The sequence below is a fragment of the Oenanthe melanoleuca genome, chromosome 28 (genome assembly GCF_029582105.1).
Source record: "Oenanthe melanoleuca isolate GR-GAL-2019-014 chromosome 28, OMel1.0, whole genome shotgun sequence".
In the NCBI taxonomy this organism is placed as follows: domain Eukaryota; kingdom Metazoa; phylum Chordata; class Aves; order Passeriformes; family Muscicapidae; genus Oenanthe; species Oenanthe melanoleuca.
The window spans coordinates 3,407,186-3,425,603 of record NC_079361.1 but is presented as its reverse complement, the minus strand read 5'-3'; the positions used below and the strand labels follow the sequence as shown (position 1 = coordinate 3,425,603).

Here is an 18,418-nt window from a genome sequence, read left to right as displayed (position 1 = left end):
CTGGAGAACCATGGAGTCACTGAGTGGTTTGAAAAGGACCTTGAAGCTCACCTCATTCCACCCCCTGCCATGGGCACAGACACCTCCCAAGGACCAGGCTGCTCCAAGCTCAATCCAGCCTGGGCTTGGACACTTCCAGATGGGACACAAGGTGAGCAGCAGCCCTGGCAGCACAGTGTCACTGTCCTGTGAGCAGGAGCAAGGCAGGGGGAAAACCCAAAGGACTCCATAAATCCCTGAGCCCACCACAGCAGCCCTGCAGACAGCAGGGAGGGATGGGTGGGCTGGAATGTTTATTCCAGGGGTTCCAGGTACAGGGGAGGGGATGCTGCAATGACAAGGAAACCATGGATGGATGGGCTGGTGGCTGTTTAAAGACAGATCAGCAGTTCCAGGAGGGTAAAACACAAGCTGCTCCTTGGGGAGCTCAGACAACAACGTGCTCAAATGCTGTTTATTGACTCCCACCACTGGCCCCTCTCCCAGCACTCAGCTGCAGGACCCACCCCAGGCACAGAACCAAACCCACAGAGCTGACCTGACCCTGCTCCCGTGGATCCCATTAACCCTGCAGATGGCCCAGTGGGTTTGGGCAGCCTGGTGTCAGCAGCAGAGCATCCCAGAAAGCCTCCAAGACAACAGAGGGATTATGTAAACTTTGGAAAATTGGCTTTGGCTTAACTCAGAGCAGACTGTTGTAGCCAGTTGTGATGAACACAGGTGGTGACTGTAACAGGTCCATTGGCTCCTCCTGGCTGGGATGAGCAGGAATCCTGCAGAACAGGCACATGGAGCCTCCAGCAACATCCAGGAGAAAGAAAAGTGCAGCAGTGGCTGGTGAGGCATCAGCCTGCCCAGGGCCAGGACAGGTGGGTCTGTCTGCATTCCTGTGTTTAGCCTGAAAAACTTAAACTGGAAAGCTACTGGAAGATCCAACTGGTGCAAAGAGACCTAAAACAAGGGTATGAAATGCATGTGGAGGAACTGGAAGAGTAATGGAAGGAACACCTGAACTGCTCCTTTGTGGAAATGTCATGTGAGGGGTTCAAGCTGTTGTTATTTGCAAGATTCACCCCAAAAACACTTCCCTGGCCTGGCACTGCTCACACTGCGGAAGTGACAGCTCCAGCTGATTCTTCCCAGGGAAATGGGATCATGTTGAGCACCCCAGGAGTCTCTGATCTGTTACTTGGTTTTCTCCTCTTGGAAAAGACTCCAAGGACTCAGAGCAGAACAGGGATGGAATGTCATGGCCTGCAAAGGGCAAATCCAGATGCCAACTGCTGCCCAGGGGCAGATGGAAATGGAAGCAGCTTCACAGGGTCCCTGATTACAGCCCAAGATCAGGACAAGTGACAGCCCCACAAGCACCTTAGTACCCTGTACCCTCTAAAGGTTGTCAGCAGAACTCTGAAAACATGGAAGTGGTGCAGAAATTCCAGGCTGGCACCTCAATTCCCTTCCCTGGTACCTACACAGCACAACCCAGGCACCTCATTACCTGCTCCACACCTTTCCCTGCTCAAACACAAACATCTGTTCCAGCCAAAATTAATTCCAGCAGAATTATTTTCAGGGCAGGACTTACTGCTTGAGGTTCCCTCTGATCCAAATCATTTAACATTAAACAAATGCTCCACTCCTGCAAGGTGAGGAAACTTGAGAATTGCAAACCCCATCTGTCCAACAAAAGGGGAGCCTAAGGAATGCTCAGGTTCATCACTCCAGGTAAAGGAAGGATGAGGAATGTGTTAGTCAAACACTGAACATGGCAGTGGATTGGACAGTCAGGCTCATCTGGCTTCAACAGCACAAAGAACAACTTTCCAGAGGAAAAAATAATAAAAGAGCCAAGGAATTGCCAGCACATGCAGCTCTGCAGGATCCAGAGATCCTTGACCAGGGATCACAGAGCTCTGACCATCCCCAGGGAAGCTGCAGCTGGGTGGAACCATCCCAGCAATTCCCTCATGGAACCTCTGCCTGCTCCCATCTGCAGCAGCTACAACAAGCAGGAAACGCCCAAAACAGGTGTGGAACAATCCAAACAGGAAAACAGGCCACACATCCAAGCACTGTGTGCACACGGCAGGGTTATTAAAAATATATATATGTATTTTAAAACTGTGCACGTGTGAGACAGAGCTGCCATGGGGGTGGGATTTCTCCAGGAAACCTCACCTGAACAAACAAAGGTGGCTGCTTATACAGATCACAGCTCTCACAGCTGCCCCGGGAGCCCCCAGCCTCTCCCTGATCAGCACATCCCCTTCTCCCGGTGTCATCCCCGCCCCTGATCCACAGGGGGTTTGCAAGCCAAAGGAAAGGAGCCAAAGACATTCCAAAATATCCACCCTAAAGGTGTCACAGGGACTCTCCCTGCCCGCAGGGCAAATCCCTCGGGTTCTCCAAACAAAGGCACTACCAGCTTGGGGAATGGGATTTAAGGATGTGCTGCCAGTTTCCATGGACAGGAGCAGTTGGCAAATTGGCAAAGCAGTTTTCACTGTTTTAGCAGCAGATCCGTCCAAAAACCACCTCCTGACACATTCACCTTTGGTCCTATACAATCAGACCCCAAATATCCACATAACAAAGGGCTGAGGAAAGAATCTGCCTGAGTACCAGCCAAGAGAGTGAAACTTCAGGGTCCTTGAGAGGAGCTAGCTCAGCCAGGGCTGCCCTGAAACTCAGTCAGGAGGGGTTGGGGTCCCCCTTTTCCAGTTATCAGATGCTCCAGGACACTCCCTGGCTCATACCTGGCTCTTCTCAGTATCACAAAATCCAGAGTTTGGCAGATGTCACATGTGTCCCTGGTGAGCTCACAGCTGGGGCTGGGCAGAGTCCAGGCATTCCCAGCCCTTTTGGTGGCTCTTTTGGATAAATATTCCTTAGGTTTGTAAACACATCTGTAAACCCATGAATGACCCGGATTATCCTGCCAAACCTGCAAAATTTAACTCTTTTAACTCATTCCCAAAGCTGCTCTGTCTGAACTACCACCCTCCCACCCTCTTTTGTGTAAAAGACACCCAGAGCTCTCCCAGCTCCTCCCAGGAGCTGATTACAGAGACACTTCCCAAAGAAGTAACTTGATATTGCATGAAGGAAAGAGGATGAGCCTGGAAAAAGAATCTGATGCTTCCAGGGCAAGGAGAGAGGGGTATGAGGCACAGGGGCAGCTCTCAAGATCAGATTTCAGGTGCTGAAAATCCAGGAGCATCTCCCTTACCTCAGCCTTCCCCCATGCAGTGAACAGCTCTCATCTTTCCCCAGAAATGTCCCCAAGAATGCACGTGAAGAAAACAGGTTTGGTCCCCTCTCCCCTGCCCTCAGCTATGGAAGGGCTGGAACTGTTAATTAAGTCACTGTAAGCAGATAGAAAACTTGAGCACTGGAGATTCCACTGGGATTGGACCCTCCATCATTCAGGGCAGCCAGTGCTGCTGGTCACGAGTCATCTGGAAAAAAAAAAAAAGAGACACCCAAAATCAGGGGGAGCTGAGGTGACATTCAAACAACCTCCCCAGAAATCGAACTTGTGGGATGTAAACACAGGGCTGGGAAAGCAGGAATGGATATCCCCATGAGACTGGGAGTTTGAACTGTGATGAGACTTGGAGGCAATTCCCAAAATGAAAAAAAAAAAACCCAACAAAACAAGCCAGGAATTTTGCTGGGAAAACAGGAATGCATGTCCTGATAGGACTGGGAGTTTGAATTGTGATATGAGTTGAAAGCAATTCCTAAGGTGAAGGGGAAAAAAAAATAAAAATCCAGGAGTTTTTGTTTTCCTGTCTAACACAGGGAGGCCCAGACTGGGCACTCACAACAGCTCTGTGACCCCACAGCAGTGTCCAAATAACCCTGTCAGTGAGACTTCCCTGGGCCAGAAAACGAGGAAAAGTGAGATAAATCCGTGTGCCAACACAGAGACCACACACAGACGTTTTAATTTATGCAGATCTGGTTGTAGGAGCTGTGCCAGAGCTCCCACGGCTTTGGGAAAGGAGCCTCAGCCCCTTGTGAGGAAAAGAGCAGCACACAAAGCACACAGAACCCTCCCTCACCGCCTCAGGCTCCGGCTCTCAAACACGGTGTCCTCGTCACTGTCCAGGGAGCCCAGCTCGATGGTGTCGTCCTGGCTCGACAGCAGCCCGTACTTCTTCCTCTGGGGCTTCTTCAACCTGAAATGAGTTTTGGGCTCGTTTCTGGGGCCCTCGGACCTGGGGCTGAGGGACAGGGAGAGCACAGTGAGTGAGCTGCTGTCCCCACCCAGCGGGACTGGAGCAGCTTTAGCGCTAATTACCTCGGGTAATTAACAGTGCTGGCGATTTACAGCTACGGTTTGGACTCGCTGCCAAAAGGGATGCGCGGGGAAGCAGAGCCCCGGCTGGCAGAAGGAGGGGGATTCAGGGAAAATGAGCACAAACATTAGGGGATTAGGAGCGGGATTAGGGCAGGTGAGGGACAGGGGACACCGTGACAGAATTCAGGGGACCCAGAGCAAAACTGGGACTGGCAGGGTCAGGGACAGGGACAAGCAGGGACATTGCTGCAAGTCCAGGACCAGGACAATCAGGGTGACATCCCCGACCAGGGTCAGAGAACACCGAAACCGGGACAGCCTGGGACACAGCCCGGGATAACAGCCCCGGCTCAGGGGACACCACGATGGGGACAAGCGGGAGCAGCAGAACACGGATACGTGCCCGTCCCCTCCCGCACTCACCGGAACGCCCGCAGCACGAAGTAGAGCGCGGCCAAGGCCGACAGAGCGCTGAGCACATAAACCGCCCGCCTCAGCACCGGCAGCCCCGAGCCCAGCGACAGCCTCGGCCCGGACTCCTGCTCCGACCCCGGCTGCGTCTCGTTCCGTGCGGTCGTCCGCGGCAGCTCCGTGCTGTTCGCCGTGCTGTTGGCCGGGCTGGGGGCGGCGGCGCGGCCGAGGTGCGGGATGAGGAGGGAAAGGAGGAAAAGGAGGAGGAGGAGGAGGCGCGGCATGGCCGGGCCGGGCCGGGGCAGCGCAGCGGAGCGGCGGCCGCAGGAAGGTGCGTGCGGCACAGGCACCGCCCGCGCCCGCGGAGCCGCTCGCGGGTTCCGGGGCTGCGCCGTTCCGGCCCGGCCGTGACCCGCTCACGGAGCCGCCGCGGGGCTCCGACATTTTGCCCTCAGGGTTGTTGTTGTTGTTGTTGTTGTACCCTCGCGGGATGCGGGGCCGCCATTTCTCCCTCACTGCAACACCCCGTCCGTCACAGACGCCATTTTCCGCTCAGGGTCATCCTTCCTCCCTCAGGGCCGCCATTGCCTCAGAGTTTGAGGACTCTCGTTCCTCCCTCAGAGCCGCCATTGCCCTCAGAGTTTGAGGACTCTCCTTTCTCCCTCAGGGCGCCATTGCCCTCAGAGTTTGAGGACTCTCCTTTCTCCCTCAGAACCGCCATTGCCCTCAAAGTTTGAGGACTCTCCTTCCTCCCTCAGAATCGCCATTTCCCCCTCAGGGTTGTCTTTCTTCCCCCAAGGCCACCATTTCCCCCTGAGGGTCATCATTTCTCTCTCATAGCTGCACCTTCTCCCCCAGAGCCGCCATTTCCCCCTCAGGGTAATCCCTTTCCTTTCACGCCTGCCATTCCCGCCCCATGGCGAAGACAGCTGCAAACAGGAGCATTTTGAGCATTTCAAGAATTTCTATCCCGCACCCTCTTCCTCTGCAGACACCCCCGGCTGAGCAGGGCTCAGTCACCGCCCTTCAGCCCTGCTCCACTTCCCCATTTTTCCTCAGGAACAGCTCCAGCTGCCTGGATACACAGGGATTAATTTTTAAAAAAGGGCATTCTGCCTAAAACTGGGTCACACGAGCTCACGTCAAACCCACAGCACCCAAACATCTTCCCGGTGACGCCACTGGGTTCCACATCCAGCCCCTGGATCCAGCCATTCCCTCACCCATCCCAGCAAGACATCATTAACTCCCTGCCATAATTAGCAATGCCAAAAATAACCTCCAAAAAGCACCTCCAACCAGGCTCTATTTTTGCACCTGTTCATTATTTCTGCCTGTGTCTAAGCATCCTATTTAGGGAGGTTTTACAAAGCATTATTTGTAAGTATTTTCAGCCTGAATTCATTTAAGCCTCACCTGACTGCATTTTTATCAGCAAAGACTTCACACACTCCTCAGCCTTCATTATATTTAATATCCTCTTGCATTAACATGCAAAAATTCTCACTGGTGAATTGCTCAATACAACCCCCAGAAGTGTGTCATGGCTGATTGCTTTTTTTAAATGCTGCTCACTTAGATAATTTGAAAAAGGTTAAAGGAGGAAAAGTAGGTTTTGTGAAGTGAGCTCAATAATCCCCTCCTGCAGGCAGGAATGTCTGGGGATTCTTATCAGTGGAAAATGGGGAACTGATGGCTCTTGGGCAGCAAGTCCTCAGGGCTCCTGAGTGAGCCCATCACCAAATTCTGAGTTTATCAGCTTAAAAAATGGGGAGAAAAGGGCAGGGATAAAGAAATCAACTCTTATTTAACAGAAAAAAAAAAAAAAAAAAGGGCAGGAGCAGCTGAGATAATCAAAAACTCACTGCTCTCACCCTGCAATCTCCTGCCAGAAACATGTTCAGAGTGTCAGCCTCTCCCAAGACAAATCCTCCTCATTGAGCTGCCACAATTTTAGGATTTAAACAGCAACAAGACCTCATTTTCCATGAGGATCACACATCAATCTGTTTGCAGCAGAGTGTGTCCACCTCCAAGCACTACCACGGTGGTGATCTGTTCTGTGCTCTGAACTGGGCTGTGCACCAGACAAAAAAATTTGCCAAAAATATTCTACTTCCCACAAAAAGTACCAAAGAGATTTGTTTTTTTCTGTATTTCAGTGTTTTATTCTGGCTTGATTGACTTGGTTCATGTGAAAACGAGCACCACCACTGCTCTGAGCTCTTCATCTCCCCACTCCAGTGTCTGTCCTTCTGTCTTCTCTGACGTGTCTCAGTGCTGAAATGGAACAGAGACAAGAGAATTGGAAGGTGGATAAAGCTACAGGTATAGAACAGGGTTACTACTGCAGCATTTAGAGCTCAAGGCTACAGAAAAGAGACACAGCTAAAGAAGAAAGGGATGTTACCTGATGGCAAACTTGCTCCAGCATCCCTGGAACGCAGCTCTGGTCGCTCAGGATCCGCTGGCCCTCCGAGGCGCGCGCCGGGTCCCTTCAGCCTGCTAAAGCAGAGAGGCATTAACAGGAGCCCTGGGCAGAGGCTGCTCTCGCCCCCAACCTCCCCACACAGCTCACAGCGCATGAGGGTCTCACAAGCCATCGCTGAACCCATCACACCACAAAGCACAGTCTGGGAAAACTGTTCCGGGCCGGCTGCTGCCCGTGCTCAGCCAGCCCATGGTTTGGATCCCCTAAGCAGAGAGTTAACACTTGGACATGGCTGCTTAGGAAGTGTGGGCCATGGGAAAAAGTTAATGGCAACAAGTAGGATGGCAAAGAAAGCTACAATTAAAGTGAGCAACTTAATGAAGTCTAGGAAGAGTCTCAATAGATGAACACATATCGAGTCAGGGAGTTCGTTCCAATCTTGCTTCCGTACCTACAGCAAGACACGGCTGCATGCCCAACTCTGATCTGTGGAACTCAAGGTGTGCCACAAGCCAAAGGTTGCATACGGCATGGGTTAACGTTTTTCCAGCAGCTGACCAAAATTGTCAAAAGGAATATTTCACAGGTACATTAGACTTTCAAATGAGCTCTCAACAAGAGGAAGGATGCGGACATGAGCAAAAGGAGTTACCTCGAATTACAGGACTATTTCCACATATGAACTAGCCAAGAGAGCAGCTCTCGTCTCAGAGGTTTCTGTTGGAGGCACAACACTTCTTTTCTCCAAGGACACTGCAGTTTCCATTTGCTAGCAAAGAATTCTTAGAACTTGTAAGCAATGACACAGCTAAGCTAAGCCCGGCATTCCCCTACATCGCACACGCGCTCGGCACGCAGGGAACAGCCCAGGGACTGCAGCACTTGGCTCTTCTCTACAGCTTCCCAGTGTAGGCTACAGCAGCTTTGGAGGAAACATCCATTATCCTTCCTAACATTCCAACTGCACTTCGCTCCTAGCACACCCTCAGGTTTGTACTTCCAGCCTCTACAGACAAGTTTTGACTATTTAATGTGAAATTGATCGGCCAATTCAGATGCCAAGACTGATTTTAGGATTAAAATTCCAGTGCCCGGGCAATCGTCCGGCTGGCTCTGCCACTGTCCCTAATCTCCTCTCGCTCCCAAGACTGTTCTTCATCTCCAAGGGTTGTGTTGTGCAATGAAATGTAAATGTCAGGAGCAGAGTTCATTTCAGACGGTCTTTTAATAGGCTTCGTAAAGCCAAAGAAAACTGTATACAGGAATCCTTTACCACTTCAAATACAACAGCAATGGAATATGCATATTTCTTCCAGTAAAAAAGGACAATATAAATAAACATTTTCAAGAACCTCTTAATGGTAAGTTTGCAAGTCTAGTTCTGGGTCATTTACATCATTACAACAGTAAAAATACCGTTATGCGGGTTGAACATACAAGCACGTTTCTCTTTAGATATATCAAGGTGGTTTGCCTTCCAACGGAACCCAGGCTGCATTCCTACCTTGCTACACTAAAGGAATGTTACAAAAGACAAAAGAAGGTAATGCACTTGGAAAAAAAAAGAAAAAAAAGTCCACAGCTTGTTCAGCTTCCAGTGAACATCGGTACAAGGTCCTTTCTAGCTCAAAAGAAACTGAATTGGGGCCCCATCTTAAAAAAAAAAAAAACAGAAACGAACACCTTGGCTCATTCATGGAGGATAAAATAAAATCTGAAGTGCTTTCAAAAAAGATTAAAACCACTTGAAAGCAGAGCTTTCTCCAAGACAGTCTAATCAGACAGTCTTGTCTCAGAAGCTGCCAGGCTGTGTATGACAAGATCAGAACTGATAATACTACAAAAGTGAAAATACAAGTAGATGTACTACACAATAACCATTTCAGCGAAGCTCCAAAAATCTTTATAAATACAGCCATTGGAAGGACGATCTTGAGTCAGGAAGGATTTTTACTCGTTGTGTGTAGCTGAGGACAAGAAGCAGGCACAATTGTAAAGGCACTGAAGCAAAGACAAGTTCCAGCATTTTACTCCCTTTGCATTATTCCGAGGCTACGGCTACTTGGCTACTGAGATCCCCCACCCGCGGGTCAGTGCGTTAGGGCAGCCAGAGTTTGGGCTCCAGGAACACCTGTTTTGGTTTTTTTTTTTTTTAAACACTTGCTTTGCCTTAGATCCGAGCAACTCCTGCACATGCATTAAATTAGACTCTCCCTGCACCACCACGTCCACAGCCTGAGCCAGCTCCAGGCTCAGGCTCAGCAGCTTCAGAGCTCCTACAGCACACGGACTCAGCGCTCCCGGTTGAAGCGGGACTTACCGTAACTGTCGTAGCTGTCTCTGTAGGAGCCTCCTGAGTTCCTGTCTCCATAGCCACCTTGACTCCTGTGGGACAAACAGCACCTGATTTACAGCTGCTCAACTGCTTCTCTGCTGGTCTGAGCTCCACCACAGCTTCCCCACCGCCCCCAATGCTGGCAGAGCCCTTACCTGCTATTATAGTAGTCTCTGGAGCCGTTATAGCCTCCACTTCTGGAATCAAATCTGCTGCCGCCATAGCCTCTGTCTCCACCTCCTTGGAAATACACAGAAATGAGGTTTTTTAACCAGTCTGACAAGCAACACATACCCTCCTCCCCAAATCCAGTTTATGAGTGACCCCCAGGCACTCACCTCTGGAGAAGCCACGGCCCCGGCCTCGGCCCCCGCGGAAGAAGCCCCGGCCCCCCGCGGACCCCCCTCTGTAGCCACGGGATCTGTTCTCGGAGGATTTGCCAGCCTGGTCAACTCGGATCTGACGCCCATCTACAGACTAAAACACATCCACAGTTAGCCAAACTGAAATACCGAAATACTGAAATAGCAAAGCACATGTAGAACGAACTGCACATCTTCCCAGCTGGCTGAGCAGTGCCAGGACTTACTGCTCCTCACAAAATAAACGTGTGCTTCATGCAACAATTAAGCCAAGCAGGCAAAGAAACTGATATATTAATTGTATTTACAGAAATACCTATAAAGGCACTACCTCAGTCATCCAAATTCAGTAGTGTTAATTTATCAATTTATATATATGCGTTTTTCCATATAAATTCATATAGCCAAACTTCTTACATCCGTATCATTTCATGTAAGACATTGACATTTATTTATCTGTTTATCTACACAGCCTGAAAAGCAGCACACCTCTGATCCTCTTCCTCCATTATTAGAAATAAAGAACCAACTCCAGAGCCCCCTCACCTTTCCATTCATGGCCATCATAGCGTCTTTTGCATCATCGATATTTTCAAAAGTAACAAAGCCAAAACCTCTGGATCTCTGAGTCTCTCTGTCTTTCACCACCACGACTGTGAAAAGGAGAGGCAGGAAGTAAAAACCCATCAGCACCATGGGAATTTTTGAGACTAAGGGAAACTATTCCATCTTGGCTCGACAGTCTCACCTTCAGAAATCTGTCCGTATTTAGAGAAGACTTGTTCCAATGACTGCTCATTGGTGTCGAAACTGAGCCCGCCGACAAACAGCTTTCCCTCATCTGATGCCATTCTGACCTGCCAAACCAACAGAACCGAGTCAGCGACTCAAAATACCCACATAATCCCCCGTGAGGTCTGAAACATTAAATCCTTCTAACACCGCCTATCGCAACACCGAAGCGATCTCACACTCCCGAACGCCTTAAGCGCCTCTGAGCCCACGCCTTATGTGGTCTGTCAGCTATATGAGGAGTCTCCCTCAGGGTGGCCGGGAGTGAGGGCACACCTGGGCCCCGCGAGGCTCAGGGCCAAGAGCAGGGGAGCAGCACCACGGCCAAACCCCGGCAGAACCGGCGGCCGGGCCGGGTCCCGCCAGCCCCCGGTGGGACCCCGGTCCCGGTCCCAGTTCCCGCCGCTCCGGGCCCAGCGCGCATGCGCGCCCCGCCGCGCCCCCTACCGGTCTTCCCCTCACAGCGCCGCCCCCTCCCTCCCGCCCGCCGCCATTTTGCACGGCCGAGGCCCGTCGCCATTTTGTTTCCGCGCGCGCGTTTTCCCCCCGCCGCGGCCCCTTCCCGCACACGGCCCAGCTGGGCCCGCTCCGCCGCATCCCCCGTGCCCGCAGCGAGCACCGATCGGTGGGTCGGGAGCCGCGGCCCAGCCTCCCGCGGGACCCGGCCCTCCACCCCTGGGACACTCAGCTCGCCGGGGCCCACCCGGCCCGCTGCGGTCGCGGCCGCCCCGTGCGACTGCGCTCACCGATGCCCGGACGGCGCGAGGTCCAGAGAACACTTCAAAGCCTCAGCAGAATGTACGGCGAGCCTGGCGGGGCGGCGCCTTATAAACGCCCGCGCCTCATCCCGCCTATCTCATGAATATGCAGATGAACCCCGCTGCAAGGCGGGGCGACACGTCACCAAAGCGCTGCCGCCGCTGCACCTCCCGATTGGGCGGGATTTCATTAATATTAATGAGCAGCGGCGGGGGCCGACGGTAGGGGCGCGCAAACAAAACAGCAGCGTGGCCCCGCCCCCTCCACCCACGTGGGGGCGGGGCGCGTCGGTCTGCGCCCATTGGCTGCGCGCGCGGAGGCGGGCGGGAGCGCCCCTGTGAGAGGGAAGGAAGTGGAGGGCGCTGATTGGCTGAGAGGAGAGATAGCCACGCCCCCATGCGAAGGGGGCGTGCCCACGCTGGCCCAGTTTCGCGCCCTTCTCGCACTGCGGCGCTGGCCGTAGACAAAGGGCCGCCTCAGGGGCCGCCGCCATCTTGGGCTCCGAGTGCTGCCCCCGGCGGCTCCTCCCGTCACCGCCCCGCTCGGGGAGCCCTTCCTGCCCCGCGGAGAACTGTTAGAAATGAGAAACAAAAGTCTCGATATTCAGCAAAATTTAGATGGCTTCATTTTATATAGACAGAGCAAGCAGCGCGCTGGGGAAAACGTGAGGGGTTACCCCCCCCACACCACACTTCCACTGAAGTTGGGTTGCAGCTCCCTTTTTACAGTATAGTTTTCCTTGTAGTAATCAGTAATTGTTATTGTTTCGTTGTAGTAATTCTGCAAGGTAAGCAGTGGTGGTTAAAGAAACTTGCAAACTTCCGTGGGACAGCTCTTGGGACAATTGGTCATGGAACCATCTGCTCCTTGTAGATAAAAACAGAAGTGAGAAGTCTGATCTTTAGCAGAGAGTTTGCGATTGATTACACAAAGGCAGGAAATCTGATTCTGCAAAAAAACCTTTCAGACTACGGAAAACCCTCTTTTTTTTTTTTTTTTTTTTTTTTCTTTTTCTTTTACAAACTGGTATGCACAATATTCATAACAGGGGGATTTAAACAGAGTGGGTTTAATCATATATTTCCCTTTATCTAGGTCCATGTTATTTTCTTATTTTAAGTACTCTGGTTTATACAAACTCTAAAACTTCTGTGATTAACACGAATCATTTATCAATTATCACAGATTGATCCCTTCAGCCCTCCTTGCAGTGTTGTCCTACAGTAGCCACAGCAACAAAGTTTTCTTCAGAAATAAAAAATCTTTGCTCAACCCGTTTTCCCAAAGATTGAAATATTTAAAAGTCCATCCTGAGGTTGGAGGTGAGAACGCTTTCTGTAAAAACTTCTGTATTGAAAGAGGAAACTGGCAAAGCCAAAGGTGTCACGTTTGCTCTGCTTCCAGAAACTCCTTGTAATTCACCTTGCAGTTTGCAGCCACCCTCCTTCCTTCCACCCTTCCCTCCCAGTATTCCCAGTCAGAGCCAGGCTGCACAGAAGAAAACAACTGGAGTTCAGAAATCACTGCTCTTTGGTGATTTCCAAACCAGGCACAGGGACAGAGGAAAAACAAACCATGGAGAATGCAAAGAAACTGTGATTGCACTGTGGAGCAGAGGTCACCCATTCCCTGCCTACCAGAGTGTGGAAATCAGGCTTTTCCGCCCTGATTTGTTGTGATCCCTTTGGGATCTGCAGGAAAAGGACAGTTTGTACATAGATTATACAGTAATTGCAAAACCCAGGAGTACCACATCTGTGGTTTTTCTGAGTTCACAGGGCCACAGGGACAGAATACTGTCACCAAAGTGCTCAAAAACACATTAAAAAACTCCAATATTGATGATAGACCAAGCCAATATTATTATTTTTCTGCCATGAAAAAATTTACTCACTTTCCTAGGCCTTGAGGAGCAAAGAGACACATCTGCTGTTACTGCAAATTGATTTTTGCCCTTCAAGAGAGGAAAAGATCCCAGCCCTGCAATCACAGGCACAGCATTTTGATTAAATTAGAGACCCATTAACGTGAGCATTTCTGGTCCATGATGAGGGCAGATAAAGTGACCTTGATGCACAGAGCCATTTTCCAGCCTGGAATGCTGGACAGCCAACACCAACCCTGCTGCAAACCTCGAGGGACAAACACCAGGATTCGCTGGGATTTGACTCCACACAGTGCCAGGCAGGTCGGGTGTTGTGAAAACAACACCAAGAATCTTTGCTGCTTCAGGGGAATTTGAATCCCAGCAGGATGAAGGGCTGCTGGGAGCAGAGGAGCTCCTGTGACAGGGAATGGTGAGCACAGCCCTGCTTGGATGTGTCCCAAAAGTGGGATTGCTGTCTCCCTGGAGTGTGTTGATGCCTTTGCTTTGGCAGTGAGAGTCACCAGGGACAGGAGAGCTGGGCCAAATGGACACTGTGTGCTGCTGTTGCCAGGAGGGTGCAGTGCCCCAGATCATTCCTGACCCAGGGCATCAGCTGTGGATTTGATGATCCTCGTGGATATTCCATGATCAGGCTGCACACAGGGGCTGCAGCAGCCCCATGTCACCAGCCCAAGGGGCTCGGGGACATCTCTGAATGTCCCTCTGGCTGGAAGCAGCACTGGGAGCAACCAGGCAGACAGCTCACCTGGCAGGTTGTGGCAGTCATTAGGGCAGTTAATTAAGCTCTGAAACAGCCCAGGATTCACGTCCTTAGAGAAAAGCTCCTGCAGCAGAAGGAGCTGGGGTCCCAGGCAACACCACGCAGGAGAAGCAGAGTTCACTTCTGTGTGAGTCCCAGACCTGAGCACCCATGGGTGTTTTCCTTGCCTGAGCCCTAATTTTGGTCACCTGGCTCTGGCTGTGAGCAGCAGTGACCCAGTAAGTGCCAGCACTTCCTTAGGGAGTGCAAATATCCGCTCTGAAGTGGAGCTCTGTGTGTGTACAGGTGCAGCCACGGGAAATCATGAATCACCAGAGGCTGGAGGGACCTCAGGGATCACCTGGAGCCGATTCAAGCAATCCCCCCACACGTGACTGATGTTTTTATCACCTACTTTTTAAAGCTTCCAAGGGCAGAGGTTGTAGGACCAAACATCCTGTTAATGTGATTTCCTGGAAGTTCCGCCCATCCAGCAGCACAGCAGGGGCAGTGCCACATGGAAATGCGGTGGGGGAGCAGTGACAGGAGGAGCTGTGCTGCCCTCCTGCCTTCACCCCGTGCCATTCCCACACCGACACGAACTCTCTCCTGCCTCCAGCACATCCCACACCTTCCACAGCACCGGCTGCTTCTCTGGGGGTCCCCACCTGGCTGGGGGGTTCGTAGGGACCTTTCCCAGTCCCAGGGAATTGCACACGGGATTACCCAGAGCCGTGCAGCAGCTGAGCCCAAACCTGCTCGGCAGCCCCGGCACCTGCTGGGGAGTCAAGGGCAGCCCCCGCCCCGGGCACTGCTCTGATGCGGTTCCCAAATCCCCCAGCAGCTCCTCCGGGGCAGGGCTGGGGCCGGGAGCTCCCGGAGGGGGAGGACGGGGCAGTGGGTGCCACGTCTCGTCCTCTGGGGCTGTGCCTTGCCCGGGGCTGGGAGGGAACAAAGCTCTGCAGGCAGCCCCCCCGCCCGCTCCGGGCTCAGGCACCGCGTTCCTGCCGCTGGGACCACCCTCCCCGCACGCCCCACGCATCCTGCACGGCGCAAGAGCCGCCCCCTCTGCCTTTGTTTTTTGCTGGGATTGCAGGAAAGGAGGGAATGTGAGGCTGGACTGAAGAAGGGCTCATCCCTGGGCCTCCATCCCATCCATCACCAAACCTCTGGCTCCTTCCTGGTTTTCCTGCAAGATCAGCTTATAGCAGGAGCAGGGAGGTGCCACAGGGAAGGCACTCGGAGTTTTCCCAGCACGGGAACCTTCACTGTCCCCAACACAAGGGGACAAGGACCCCTCGGTGTCCCTAGCATGGGAGCCCTCGCTGTTCCCACCGTGTCTGGACCCAGCAGCAAAACACCAAGCCAGGGCTGCATTAGGGAACCGGCAGTCCTAAAGCGCCCCAGGGAAAAGAATATTCCCTTCTCCCTTACTACTGTCCCCGAGGGAGTTGCTCATCCAGCTTTGCAGTTGGAAAGAAAAGCCCTGACGCAATCCCGCCGTCGCCATGGTGAGGAGCGCGGCCGCTGCGCTTCCCTGTGACCGGGATTTACCGGGGTGTAGGACAAAGCCACGGGGAGCGGGGGGACAGGATCCAAGGGGAACAGATCCGTAGCGAGAGGGGGGAACAGATCCACAGAGAGCAGAAGGATTGGATCCACAGGGAGCAAAGGGATTGGATCCACAGGGAGCAAAGGGATCCACAGAGAGCAGAAGGATTGGATTCACAGAGAGCAAAGGGATGCACCGAGAGCAAAGGGACCAAATCCACAATGAGCAGAAGGATTTGATCCACAGAGAGCAGCAGGGTTGGATCCACAGGGAGCAAAGGGATCCACAGGGAGCAAAGGGATTCACAGAGAGCAGAATGATTGGATCCACAGAGAGCAAAGGGATTGGATCCATAAGGAGCAGAAGGATTGGATCCACAGGGAGCAGAAGGATTGGATCCACAGAGAGCAAAGGGATTGGACCCACAACAACGAGATCAGGGCTGACACAAGGTGCCCTGAGGTGACAGGGGTTGGGGGGTCACAGCATTGTCGGGATACCCAAACTGGAGTATTGGGAAATGAGCTGAGGTCAGGGGGGATTCAGAATTTGGGATACCAGTGCATCCAGCTGGAGTCGGGGGGAATTTGGAGCTGGGAATGCCAGCGCACCCCGATTGAGGTCAGGGGGGATTCAGGGTTGGGAATGCCGGTGCACCCCGGCTGAGGTGAGGAAGATGGTGAAAATAAGCATGTGGTAACCACGGCGACCATGTAACAGCCTTGGCGCTGAGCAGCAGCTTTATCAGGGCTGGTGCTTCCCAGCCAGATTGTGGAAAACCAAATCATGTGTGTCAGACCGTCCCTACCTGCCCAAACACGGCCAAATTTAGAAACAACTGCACCCAGCATCTCCAGCAGTGGCCTCATCACCCCTCACAGGCCACACCAGGGTGTCACTGTGGGATTTTTGCCTTTTTCCTCCATCACTCCCAGCTCACCAGCACAACATTCCAACCACTGTCACACATGGATGCTTTTCCAGCACAAACCCTTCCCCTCCCAGCTGTGCCACACCGAAGAGCTTGGCCATGCCATGAGAAACGTGATTCAGGGCAGCACCACTGGCTGCTCACTCCCACAGGGTCCAAAACTGCCTGGAAAACCCCGATGGGGGCTGCCCCAGCTGCTTTCCCACATCTGCCAGGGTCCCCCGGCACGGAACGCGGCTGCTCCGGTGTGGGAGAAGCAGCAGCAGCAGCAACGTGCGGTTTCTTGCTCCCACCTTCCCTCCTGTCACCCTCGCGGCTGCATTAAGGACTCAGTTCAGTTATATAAGCGCTCATTAATCATCGTCTAAGAGTATTTGCAGCATTGAGTTCTTAAGGGCAGGAGATGCTACCCAAGGGCAGGACAAGCAGCCTCTGACCGCCTGACACCGGGTGACCTTGAGGGACAGAGGGCTGGGGACGCAGGAAGGATTTATCACAGTCTGCAGGGGAAAAGCTGCCAAGAATCGGGAACATCGTATCCCTCCCCAGCAAGGGGTAAAGTACACACCGAGGGGGGCCAGCCCAGGTGTTGATTGAAGCTGGAGCTTTTCCAGACCCCTTGGGCTCCTCCGTACACTTCCTCAGGCACTGCCTCACACCGCGGCTTGCCGCCAGGATTTGCGGTGGGGCCGGTGGTCTCACACCCGCTACAATCTCATACAGGGTGGTTTTTGGTACAGCTCTCTGCACAAGGGTCCCGGGGCTCCCCAGAAACCCGGTATCCCCCCAAGACCCCGGTGTCCCCCCTCGACCCTGATGTCCCCCGTCACTCCCTCTGCTCCTCAGCAGGTCGCTGCGTGCTGCTGTTTCCCTGCAAGGGCACGTGAATCACCTTGAGCCCACAGCCCTCCCCGAGCGATTTTATTGCCATCGGCACGAGGGCCAGCCCGGCGGAGCGAGCCGGGATCTGCGGGAACAGCCGCGATTGCAGAAATCCCTGAACTGCAGCATCAACGTTTTTTCCTGCCCAGAAGGTTCCCGCGCCCTCGCATGAGCTCATCCTGCACCGTCCCCTTTCCGCGCCTCCCGTAACCCAACCTCTCCCAGCCCCGCGCCGCAGAGCAGGAATGAGACACGACAGCCGAGCAGATTCTTGGCTCCCTGGGTCACTCTCTCTCCCCGCTCTGCCTCTCGGGAAGCTCTAAGTCATGCGACTTGTTTTTGGGTTTGTTTTTTTTTTCCCTTAAGGTGGGGAAACGAGTCGGGAAAGTTCCCCCGCTCTCCCCCCCGCGCTGATCCGAACGGAGGCAGGTAGAGGCAGCGTCTCTGCCTCCAGCAGCACCACACCTGCCCTGGGAGCCGGGCGTTCCACAGGGAAAGGCCGGATCCTGGCACTGCACAGGCTGGTGCCACCCAGCGCAGCTGCTCTGAGACAGGGGAACAACTCCTGGAGGTTTTTGCGGGGAGCTTAGCAATGCTCCTGCCGGAGCAGCAAAGACCCCCAGCGCCCATCGGGATGAGCTGAAGGGGAGCGGGGAGCGGGGGCTGAGCTCCCCGGGATGGCAGTGCCACGTAGCCCCGCATCGCTGGAAATCCTCCTCCCACAGTCCCCAAAAGCGCTGGAAGCGGCAGCTGGCTGCTCCCAGCAGCCCGGAGCTGCCCCAGAAAGCTGAGCTCCCCCGGCATCGCTGCCGTGCCGGGAGCTGGACGTGACCTGCTTCCCAACGCAGCGGGATGGAGGATGGGAGGGAGCTGCAGGATCCGTGCCAGCCCCACGCCCCGAGAGCAGCAGGAGCCACCGAGAGCTCACACCAGCCCTCCCCCGGCTGAGCCCCTTCCCCATGGCTCTAAAACCTAGAAAATACTTCATTCCCTCCTGGCTGCTGCATGACCCCATCCCAGCTGGGGG

At 53.3% G+C, this 18,418-nt stretch overlaps 2 protein-coding genes across 7 annotated transcripts; both read right to left on the bottom strand.

Moving 5' to 3' along the window:
- Window positions 1-440: 440 nt before the first annotated feature.
- FAM174C (family with sequence similarity 174 member C) lies at window positions 441-5,131 on the bottom strand. Of its 3 annotated transcripts, none has more exons than XM_056512874.1 (3): window positions 4,733-5,131; window positions 4,071-4,187; window positions 441-3,461 (listed from the first exon to the last, which is right to left on the bottom strand). In XM_056512874.1, exons 1-3 carry the CDS (start codon window positions 5,002-5,004, stop codon window positions 3,458-3,460), a joined length of 393 nt encoding a protein of 130 aa, XP_056368849.1. In that variant the 5' UTR covers window positions 5,005-5,131; the 3' UTR covers window positions 441-3,457. The 3 variants fall into 3 exon arrangements, with proteins under 3 accessions (XP_056368849.1, XP_056368847.1, XP_056368848.1); XM_056512872.1 differs by having other exon boundaries at window positions 4,071-4,232; window positions 4,733-5,084; XM_056512873.1 differs by lacking the exon at window positions 441-3,461 and having other exon boundaries at window positions 4,067-4,232; window positions 4,733-5,080.
- Window positions 5,132-6,860: 1,729 nt separating this feature from the next.
- Window positions 6,861-11,655, bottom strand: CIRBP (cold inducible RNA binding protein). Of its 4 annotated transcripts, none has more exons than XM_056512567.1 (8): window positions 11,387-11,609; window positions 10,597-10,705; window positions 10,395-10,501; window positions 9,825-9,963; window positions 9,642-9,726; window positions 9,472-9,536; window positions 7,131-7,222; window positions 6,861-7,000 (listed from the first exon to the last, which is right to left on the bottom strand). In XM_056512567.1, exons 2-7 carry the CDS (start codon window positions 10,697-10,699, stop codon window positions 7,218-7,220), a joined length of 504 nt encoding a protein of 167 aa, XP_056368542.1. In that variant the 5' UTR covers window positions 10,700-10,705; window positions 11,387-11,609; the 3' UTR covers window positions 6,861-7,000; window positions 7,131-7,217. The 4 variants fall into 4 exon arrangements, with proteins under 4 accessions (XP_056368542.1, XP_056368541.1, XP_056368540.1 ...); XM_056512566.1 differs by having other exon boundaries at window positions 7,131-7,225; window positions 11,387-11,567; XM_056512565.1 differs by lacking the exons at window positions 6,861-7,000; window positions 7,131-7,222 and adding an exon at window positions 8,358-9,118 and having other exon boundaries at window positions 11,387-11,655.
- Between the last annotated feature and the right edge of the window lie 6,763 nt (window positions 11,656-18,418).

Bases quoted from the DNA above. Each gene is read 5' to 3' on its own strand.
- FAM174C (XM_056512872.1), bottom strand. From the start codon at position 5,004: ATGCCGCGCCTCCTCCTCCTCCTCCTTTTCCTCCTTTCCCTCCTCATC. The intron at 4,233-4,732 runs GTGAGTGCGGGA...CCTGTCCCTCAG, and splicing joins TTCGTGCTGCGGGCGTTCCG to CCCCAGGTCCGAGGGCCCCA.
- CIRBP (XM_056512564.1), bottom strand. From the start codon at position 10,699: ATGGCATCAGATGAGGGAAAGCTGTTTGTCGGCGGGCTCAGTTTCGAC. The intron at 9,727-9,824 runs GTGAGTGCCTGG...TGTATTTCCAAG, and splicing joins GGGCCGTGGCTTCTCCAGAG to GAGGTGGAGACAGAGGCTAT. The intron at 9,537-9,641 runs GTAAGGGCTCTG...TTTGTCCCACAG, and splicing joins AGAGACTACTATAATAGCAG to GAGTCAAGGTGGCTATGGAG.